Source organism: Salvelinus namaycush, chromosome 37 (genome assembly GCF_016432855.1).
Source record: "Salvelinus namaycush isolate Seneca chromosome 37, SaNama_1.0, whole genome shotgun sequence".
In the NCBI taxonomy this organism is placed as follows: domain Eukaryota; kingdom Metazoa; phylum Chordata; class Actinopteri; order Salmoniformes; family Salmonidae; genus Salvelinus; species Salvelinus namaycush.
In genome coordinates, this window is record NC_052343.1 from 3,475,646 (window position 1) to 3,486,655 (window position 11,010).

General features: G+C 41.9%; 1 protein-coding gene across 1 annotated transcript; it reads right to left on the bottom strand.

Moving 5' to 3' along the window:
- Positions 1-7,903: 7,903 nt before the first annotated feature.
- On the bottom strand, positions 7,904-10,202 carry LOC120031516 (calcium homeostasis modulator protein 5-like). The gene is made up of 2 exons (XM_038977297.1): positions 9,660-10,202; positions 7,904-9,382 (listed from the first exon to the last, which is right to left on the bottom strand). The coding sequence occupies exons 1-2, from the start codon at positions 10,200-10,202 to the stop codon at positions 9,038-9,040; spliced, it is 888 nt and encodes a 295-aa protein (XP_038833225.1). The 3' UTR covers positions 7,904-9,037.
- Positions 10,203-11,010: the final 808 nt, after the last annotated feature.

Genomic DNA, 11,010 nt, shown 5'->3' on the forward strand with positions numbered 1-11,010 from the left:
TGAGTCAATACTTTGTAGAAGCACCTTTGGAAGCAATTACAGCTGTGAATCTTTCTGTGTAAATCACCAAGAGCTTTCCACACCTGGATTGAGCAAGATTTGCAGATTATTCTTTTCTAAATTCTTCAAGCTCTGTCAATTTTCTTGTTGATCATTGCTATACAACCATTTTCAAGTCTTGGAATAGATTTTCAAGCAGATTTAAGCCAAACCTGTAACTCATGAACATTCACAGTCTTCTTGGTAAGCGACTCCAGTGTACATTTGGCCCTGTGTTTTAGGTTATTGTCCTGCTGAAAGGTGAATTCATCTCCCAGTGTCTGGTAGAAAGCAGACTGAACCAGGTGTTCTCTAGGATTTAGCCTGTGCTTAGCTCTATTCCATTTCTGCTCAACTGAGGGACCTTACAGATAATTGAATGTGCGGAGTACTTATTTATGAAGGAGAGGAGAGTTGTATTTATGAAGGAGAGTTGTATGGCATTGAAGTTCGTCTGGAGGGTTGTTAAGACAGTGTCCAAAGAAGGGCCAGAAGTATACAGAATGGTGTCGTCTGCGTAGAGGTGGATCAGAGACTCACCAGCAGCAAGAGCGACATCATTGATGTATACAGAGAACAGAGTCGGTCCAAGAATTGAACCCTGTGGCACCCCCATAGAGACTGCCAGAGGCCCGGACAACAGACCCTCCGATTTGACACACTGAACTCTATCAGAGAAGAAGTTGGTGAACCAGGCGAGGCAATCATTTGAGAAACCAAGGCTGTCGAGTCTGCCGATGAGGATGTGGTGATTGACAGAGTCGAAAGCCTTGGCCAGGTCAATGAATACGGCTGCACAGTATTGTTTCTTATCGATGGCGGTTAAGATGACGTTTAGGACCTTGAGCGTGGCTGAGGTGCACCCATGACCAGCTCTGAAACAAGATTGCATAGCGGAGAAGGTATGGTGGGATTCGAAATGGTCGGTAATCTGTTTGTTGACTTGGCTTTCGAAGACCTTGGAAAGGCAGGGTAGGATAGATATAGGTCTGTAGCAGTTTGGGTCAAGAGTGTCCCCCCCTTTGAAGAGGGGGATGACCGCAGCTGCTTTCCAATCTTTGGGAATCTCAGACGACACGAAAGAGAGGTTGAACAGGCTAGTAATAGGGGTGGCAACAATTTCAGCAGATAATTTTAGAAAGAAAGGGTCCAGATTATCTAGCCCGGCTGATTTGTAGGGGTCCAGATTTTGCAGCTCTTTCAGAACATCAGCTGACTGGATTTGGGAGAAGGAGAAATGGGGAAGGCTTGGGCGAGTTGCTGTGAGGGATGCAGTGCTGTTGGCCGGGGTAGGGGTAGCCAGGTGGAAAGCATGGCCAGCCGTAGAAAAATGCTTATTGAAATTCTCAATTATAGTGGATTTATCGATGGTGACAGTGTTTCCTATCTTCAGTGCAGTGGGCAGCTGGGCGGAGATGTTCTTATTCTCCATGGACTTTACAGTGTCCCAGAACTTTTTTGAGTTTGTGTTGCAGGAAGCACATTTCTGCTTGAAAAAGCTAGCCTTGGCTTTTCTAACTGCCTGTGTATATTGGTTTCTAGCTTCCCTGAAAAGTTGCATATCATGGGGGCTGTTCGATGCTAATGCAGAACGCCATAGGATGTTTTTGTGTTGGTTAAGGGCAGTCAGGTCTGGAGAGAACCAAGGGCTATATCTGTTCCTGGTTCTAAATTTCTTGAATGGGGCATGCTTATTTAAGATGGTGAGGAAGGCATTTAAAAAAAATAACCAGGCATCCTCTACTGACGGGATGAGATCAATATCCTTCCAGGATACTCCGGCCAGGTCGATTAGAAAGGCCTGCTCGCTGTAGTGTTTCAGGGACACAACCAGTAGGTCACATGGGGGATAAGAGTTGTGAGGTGTGGATTTTTGTATTTATTTTTGATCAGGTTTGCTGTTCACTTGTGCTATATGAGATGAAAGGGAGTTCCAAGCAATCATGGCTCTGTATAATACTGTACGTTTCCTTGAATTTGTTCTGGACCTGGGGACTGTGAAAATACCCCTGGTGGCATGTCTGGTGGGGTAAGTGTGTCAGTCCTGTGTGTAAGTTGACTGTGCAAACTAATTGGAATTTCCAACATAGGAATGTTTCTTATAAAAACAAGAAGCGATGCAGTCTCTCCTCAACTTTGAGCCTAGAGAGACTGGCATGCATATTATTGATATTAGCCCTCTGATTGCAATGAAGAGAAAAACGAGACGCTCTGTTCTGTGCCAGCTGCAACTTAACTAGGTCGTACTTTGCAGCACTTTACCATATGGCTGGGCAATAATCAAGATAAGATACAAATGAAGCCTACAAGACTTGCTTTGTGGAGTCTGGTGTCAAAAAAGCAGAGCATCTATTTATCACGTACAGACCTCTCCCCATCTTTACAACCATTGAATCAATATGTTTTGACTGTGACGTTTACAATGGTAACACTAATGAATTTAGTCTCCACCAACTTGCTCAACAGACACACCATTCATTACCAGAATCAGCTGAGGTCTAGAACTTAGGGAATTATGTGTATTATGTTTTGACTGTGACAGTTTACAATCTATGGTAACACTAATTAATTTTGTCTCCTCAACTTGCTCAACAGCCACACCATTCATTACCAGAATCAGCTGAGGTCTAGAACTTAGGGAATTATTTGTACCGAATACAATGCTCTTAGTTTAAGAGATGTTCAGGACCAGTTTATTACTGGCTACTCATTTAATGCCAGGTCATTGGTCAAAATAGAAAAGAGTAGCGGGCCAAGAGAGCTGCCGTGCGACACACCACACAGTCCATGTTTAACATTAGAGAAGCTTCCATTAAATAAAACCTTCTCTGTTCTATTAGATAGATAGCTCTTTTTTTAAAGTTTAAAAGCCATAACACATACATTGTTTCAACAACAGGTTATGGTCAATCATATCAAAGGCTGCACTGAAATCTAACAGTACAGCTCCCACAATCTTCTTAATATCAATTTCTTTCAACCACTCATCAGTCACTTGTGTCAGTGCAGAAAATGTTGTGTCCTCTTCTCTATAAGCATGCTGAAAGTCTGTTGTTAATTTGTTTACACAAAAATTTGCTGTAACTCGGCCACTCAGGAACATTTACTGTCTTCTTAATAAGCAACTCCAGTGTAGATTTGGCCTTGTGTTTAAGGTTATTGTCCTGCTGAAAGGTTAATCCATCTCCCAGTGTCTGGTGGAAAGCAGACTGAACCAGGTTTTCCTCTAGGATTTTGCCTGTGCTTAGCTCCATTCCATTTCTCTCTATCCTGAAAAACTCCCCAGTACTTAACGATGGCAAGCATTCCCATAACATGATGCAGCCACCAACCACTATGCTTGAAAATATGGAGAGTGGTACTCAGTAATGTGTTGTATTGGATTTACCTCAAACAAAACACGTTGTATTCAGTACAAAATGTTAATTGCTTTGCCACATTTTTTGCAGTATTACTTTAGTACCTTGTTGCAAACAGGATATTTGTATTCTGTACAGGCTTCCTTCTTTTCACTCTGTTAATTAGGTTAGTATTGTGGAGTAACTACAATGTTGTTGATCCTTCCTCAGTTTTCTCCTATCACAGCCTTTTAACTCTGTAACTGTTCTAAAGTTACCATGGTGAAATCCCTGAGCGGTTTCCTTCCTCTCTGGCAACTGAGTTAGGAAGGACGCCTGTATATTTGTATTAACTGGGTGTATTTACACCATCCACAGTGTAATTAATAACTTCACCATGCTCAAAAGGTATTCCATAGCTCAAAGGATATTCAATGTCTGCTTCTTTTTTTCCTATCTACAGTTGAAGTCAGAAGTTTACATACACTTAGGTTGGAGTCATTAAATCTCGTTTTTCAACCACTCCACAAATTTCTTGTTAACAAACTATTTATTTATTTATTTTACCTTTATTTAACTAGGCAAGTCAGTTAAGAACAAATTCTTATTTTCAATGACGGCCTAGGAACAGTGGGTTAACTACCTTGTTCAGGGGCAGAACGACTATAACGACTAGTTAACAAACTATAGTTTTGGCAAGTCGGTTAGGACATCTACTTTGTGCATGACACAAGTAATTTGTCCAACAATTGTTTACAGACAAATTATTTAACTGTAACACAATTCCAGTGGGTCAGAAGTTTACATACACTGAGCCTTTAAACAGCTTGGAAAATTCCAGAAAAAGATGTCATGGCTTTAGAAGCTTCTGATAGGCTAATAGACAACATTTGAGTCAATTGGAGGTGTACCTGTGGATGTATTTCAAGGCCTACCTTCAAACTCAGTGCCTCTTTGCTTGACATGATGGGAAAAATCAAAAGAAATCAGCCAAGACCTCAGAAAAGAAATTGGAGACCTCCACAAGTCTGGTTCATCCTTGGGAGCAATTTACAAATGCCTGAAGGTACCACGTTCATCTGTACAAACAATAGCATGCAAGTATAAACACCATGGGACCACGCAGCCGTCATACCGCTCAGGAAGGAGATGCATTCCGTCTCCTAGAGATGAACGTACTTTGCTGCGAAAAGTGCAAATCAATCCAGCAAAGGACCTTGTGAAGATGCTGGAGGAAACAGGTACAAAAGTATCTACATCCACAGTAAAACAAGTCCTATATTGACATAACCTGAATGGCCGTTCAGCAAGGAAGAAGCCACTACTCCAAGACCGCCATAAAAAAGCCAGACTACGGTTTGCAAAAAAGGGGGAAGCTTGCAAGCCGAAGAACATCATCCCAACCGTGAAACACGGGGGTGGCAGCATCATGTTGTTGGGGTGCTTTGCTGCAGGAGGGATTGGTGCACTTCACAAAATAGATGGCATCATGAGGCAGGAAATGATGTGGATATATTGAAGCAACATCTCAAGACATCAGTCAGGAAGTTAAAGCTTGGTCACAAATGGGTCTTCCAAATAGACAATGACCCCAAGAATTGTGGGTTGTGGCAAAATGGCTTAAGGACAACAAAGTCAAGGTCTTGGAGTGGCCATCCCAAAGCCCTGACCTCAATCCTATAGAAAATGTGTGGGCAGAACTGAAAAAGCGTGTGAGAACATGGAGGCCTACAAACCTGACTCAGTTACACCAGCTCTGTTAGGAGGAATGGGCCAAAATTCACCCAACTTATTGTGGGAAGCTTGTGGAAGGCTACCCAAAATGTTTGACCTAAGTTAAACAATTCAAAGGCAATACTACCAAATACTAATTGAGTGTATGTAAACTTCTGACTTCAACTGTATTTGCATCAACATTAGCTTTTTGTACTAAACAAATGTCTTAACAGGGTTACATATTCATTTCTAGGGCACGTGCTTCAGATGTAGCTGGAATTAATATAGGCCCAACATAGGCTATACAGTATCTCAATCAATTTTGTTCCTGAATTTTATGTTGTGCTCCTAACCTTTTTAATTTGGGAGCATTCGTGCTGATTGATTTATTTTTATTCAGTGCCCTGCCTATTAGTAAAATTAAACCAAATTTGGAGTTCATTTGAGTTGATTTCAGCTGATTTGGCCATTAGAAAAATACACGCTCCATTCCCTTTGACTGTTACCTTGTGGCAAAAGTTAGCCGAAGTTTGTAGTGGCTGTTTATTAAAGAAGACCGAACCATGGAATACAGCTTTTCCTGGCCCATAGATCTACACTGAGTGTACAAAACATTAAGGACACCTGCTCTTTCCATGTCCTAGACTTACCAGGTGAGTCCAGGTGAAAGCTATGATCTCTTATTGGTGTCACTTGTTAAATCCACTTCAGTCAGTGTATATGAAGAGGAGGAGACAGGTTAAAGAAGGATTTTTAAGCCTTGAGACAATTGAGACATGGATTGTGTAAGTGTGTCATTCAGAGGGTTAATGGGCAAGTCACAAGATTTCAGTGCAATTGAAAAGAGTATGGTAATAAGTGCCAGGCACACCAGTTTGTGTCAAGAACTGCAATGCTGCTGGGTTTTTCCTGCGCAACAGTTTCCTGTGTGTATCAAGAATGGTCCACCACCCAAAGGACATCCAGCCAACTTGATACAACTGTGGGAAAGCATTTGTATTTGTATTTATTATGGATCCCCATTAGCTACTCTTCCTGGTGTCCAGCAAAATTAAGGCAGTTTACACAATTTTGAAATACAATACATTCACAGATTTCACAACACACTATGTGCCCTCAGGCCCCTACTCCACCACATATCTACAGTAATAGTCAACATGGGCCAGTATCCTTGTGGAATGCTTTCGACGCCTTGTAGAGTCCATGCCCCCAACGAATTGAGGCTGTTCTGAGGGCAAAAGGACCAGGTACAACTCAATATTAGGAAAGTGTCTTTAATGTTTTGTACAGTCAGTGTATAGTTCTTTAAAAAAAAATGCCTTCTGACCTTCCAAGACTGAGGAAACAAAGCATTCAACGGTAATGAAAGTTATCCATTACATATACTGTAGAGAGCTGAGATGAGAAGCACTTGGTGCCTGAGGCCCTGGGTTGTCTGAGAAGGCAGGTCTTAACGCGTACACCTAGTGTCTTCCGAAAGTATTCACACACCTTGACTTTTTCCACATTGTTGGGTTACAGCCTGAATTGACCCATACAAAATACTCCATCATGTCAAAGCGGAATTAGGTTTTTATTCGATTTTTTACAAATCAATTAAAAATGAATAGCTGAAATGTCTTCGAGTCAATAAATATTCAACCACTTTGTTATGGCAAGCCTAAATAAGTTCAGGAGTGGAAATGTACTTAAAAAGTCACATAATAAGTTGCATAGACTCAATCTGTGTGCAACAATAGTGTTTAACATGACTTTTGAATGACTACCTCATCTCTGTACCCCACACATACACTTACCTGTAAGGTCCCTCAGTTGAGCAGTGAATTTCAAACACAGATACAACCACAAACACCAAGGAGGTTTTCCAATGCCTCGCAAAGAAGGGCACTTATTGATAGATGGGTACAAAAAAAATGACAAATATCCCTTTGAGCATGGTGAAGTTGTTAATTACACTTTGTATGGTGTATAAATACACCCAGTCACTGTGGCTGTGATAGGACAAAACTGAGGATGTATCAACAACATTGTATTTACTCCACAATACTAGCCTAATTGACAGAGTAAAAAGAAGGAAGCCTCTACAGAATATAAATATTCCAAACATGCATCCTGTCTGCAACAAGGCACAAACGTAATACTGCAAAAAATGTGGCAAAGCAATTCACTTTGTCCTGAATACAAAGTATTATCTTTGGGAAAAAAAATCCAATACAACACATTACTGAGTACCACTCGCCATATTTTCAAGCATAGTGGTGGCTGCATCATGTTATGGGTATGCTTGTAATCATTAAGGACTTGGGAGTTTTCAGGATAAGAACTAAACGGAATGGAGTTGAGCACAGGCACAATCTTAGAAGAAAACCTGGTTCAGTCTGCTTTCCACCAGACACTGGCAGATTAATTCACCTTTCAGCAAGACAATAACCTAAAACACAAGGTCAAATCTACACTTGCTTACTAAGAAGACAGTGAATGTTCCTGAGTGGCCAAGTTACAGTTTTGACCTAAATCTACTTCAAAATCTATTCCAAGATCTGAAAATCGTTGTCTAGCAATGATCAACAACCAGCTTGAAGAATTTTGAAAATAATGGGCAAATGATGCACAATCCAGGTGTGGAAATCTTAGAGACTTGTCCAGATAGAGTCACAGATGTAATCGCTGCCAAAGGTGCTTCTGCAAAGTCTTGACTCAGGGGTGTGAATAATTATGTAAATTCGAATATTTCTATATTACATTTGCAAAAATTTATAAAAACATGTTGTCATTATGGGGTATTGTGTGTAGACAGGTGAGAAACAAAATCAATTTAACAAATGTTTTATTCAGGCTGTAACACAACAAAATGTGGAACACATCAAGGGGTATGAATACTTTCCGAAGGCACTGTAACTACACCGATATGGCTGCATTCTCCCCTTAGTCAAACATGGTGGAATGTGGACAGTTTTAACACACAAACTCACCACCCTAAAATGGTTTTATCAGGCATAATGCAACATGTTCAAATAAGGTTCTATGTACAGGTTAATTTAGTGCTTACACATTACATGGTTTTACAGATGTTAGAAAGGAGAAGAACAAAAAACAAACAGGGGCCACTAAATCTTTTGTAGATTCCAGTGAGAATATCCCGTATGTCATACATGATTTATTACCTCTTCATTTGTGAGTTACTGACTACTATTGACATTAATAACTGAACAGGAAGGCAGTAATGGCAGACCGAAACGTATTGCTTGGACAAGACTAGTTATCCCCAAATTACCATACAACATAAAGTGAGCTGCTTCACTTGTACCATCATAGAAAGACACTTTAAGATTGTGCTCAAGTTGTCATAATTCTATAAACATTGAGTTGTGTAAACATTTCAAGCAAATTGCATGTTACAACTCTGTCATGCATGTAGCGTTCATGGTGTGGTGCAATACTACATACAAAATTCCATATTAAAACTACACAATTACAATATCTCTCCTACCATTATCTACCAGTAAAGTGAACGAAATGCCTCAAAGGCATGTCAAAGAGAGGTAGAGGAGACTTTTTCAAATCAGCAGACAAGAAGCCCTGCTGCTTTACCACTTCTGCAATGGCTGCATTCTTTGGTAATCACTGCTGTGTCACTGGTAATAACTTCCTGAATGGTGTTCTGTGTAGATCAGTGCTTTGGGGGAAAATGCAGGCAACAACGCCTCTCCTCAGTCTGTGAGCTAAATCTATAGTATATACTGCATGTCATTTATAAAAGGTCAAACAAATAGGATATACTATAATTCATACACTGTCAATAGAAACAGTTTAAAACAATGTCCCCAATGTAGTGTTCGTGAAATAAATCTGCATTCTTCTCTGGATATGTATTTATATGACATTATCCACGCCTCTCTCAGCTCATCTCTGTGTCGTGGTCAAGCGCCATGACTGGTCTTTTTTCAGGGCAGTAGTCTCTCGTCATCACGCTCCACATACCTCTGCAGGGTGCTGTAGTACTGCTCACTCTTGGAGAAGGTGTAGAGGGCCGAGATCTCCTCCCAGGCCTTGTGGTTGGGGAATGGGAATACTTCCGGTTCACGGTTCTCAAAAAAGCTCTTCAGGTTCCTCTCGGCCAGCTTGGATGCGTACTCCATAGCGAATGTGTCGAACTGCTCCTTCTCCTTTTCTACGTAGTACTTCCAGAAGGTGAGCTGCAGGTAGCTCACCTTCGAGCGGCAGTTGGTGTAGCAGGTCCCGAGGAGCCCTAGTACGGCTGAAATGATGATAATACACCAGCCTAGTATCTGGGGATGTACAGACAGGAACCAAAACTCACGCTCACATAAAATGAATAAAGAATGCCAACCGTTTTTTCAATAATAATAATAATTGTTTGTAATAAACTCCAATAGTGTTGCTTACAGCCAACTGAATTACAGATAGTAAAGTATATCAATGAATCACGCCTTCATTTTGGTCTGACTCGTACCAGCATTTGCAGCTGTGAAATATGACATTGAAAAATATGACGTTCCACCATACAAAAGTCACAAACAGGGCCTGACTGCTGCTTGCACTCACCTGTGACTGAGCCCGGAACATGAGCAACAGTTCCATGTTCAAGTCACTGGGCAGATTGGACTTGCTGCAGGGCACACGGGCCAGCTCCTCCCGGCACATCAAAGTCCTGTTCTTACAGAACATATCCAGCACCAGGTCATTATCCAGCCCACTGACGGCACACTCGTAGAAGGTCCCGTTCAACAGTGCCACACACAGCCACATGATAGGGGCCACACAGGCACCGGAGAAGATTTTGACAAACACCTTGAGGCAGGTGAAACAGTTGCCCCCGGGGCATAGCTTAACGGGGTTGAGGCAACAGCCAGTGTAGAGGCGCCACAGCCTGCTGCTGAAGAAAAGACCCAGCACCAGCAGAACCAGGCCTGGGCCCAGCAGGAAGGTCATGCCGTATGCAAAGTTCTGGTCGTGGTTGCAGGGGCACTGGAAGGAGACCATGGAGAAGATCCGCTCTCCCCCGATGGTCAGGATGGCCATGAAGCTGTAGCCAATGGTGGCCTTCTGGTTCATGAAAAAGCGCAGGACGGTCTGGAAGTTATCCATGGTGTCGACAAGGAGTTTTCACGCACGCTCAGCAAAACACAAAATAACGCACAGAGGATGAAGAATTCAAAGAGGAAAAATAAGGCAGTGAAATAGTTTTGACGCAAAGGGTTGCGTCTCCAACACTCCCTCCACTTCCTGTGCTGTCTGAGCCGAAGACGAACACAAGCACAATGAAGCTCTTCTGAGCCAATTTCTGCCCCTCCCTTTCCCTCCCTCTTGGTCTTTCTCTTTCAATCTTCCTCTCTCACCGACTCCTCCCTCCTTTCCTCACTTTATCCCTCTTTCCCACCCTTGTCCAAACTCTTAATCCAATGAGATTGTATTCTCCAACTCTCGAAACCCACTCTGATTCTTCCTTCTAAATGTCCTTCTCTCCCACCCCCACCCCCCCTCCTTTCCTATGCGTAGGTAATAAAACAAAAGTGACTAAACTGGCTGAGATCCTGCAGATCTGGTTTTTGACTTCAGGCCATGCAGCTGCCATTGTCCTCTCAGAGTGATGTCATATGACAAGCAGCAGACTGTCAACAAAAAAAAAAAAAATCACTTTAACCAGATTCATTTTGATAGTTATTTGAGCAGTTCAGCACAGTGATTTCAGCACCATGATTTATTAGCTGTATTAAATGCACATACAGCTTGACCCAGATACAACATTATACAGTATATGAAAATCACTCTTTGCTCTCTCTCGCCCTCTTTTTCCCTTTCATGCACGAAACGCGCGCACACACGACGCAATGTGGAATTTCGGCACTAAAGCTGCAGTGCATTCATAAGCAGTTGCAAAAATGTTAATACCGAG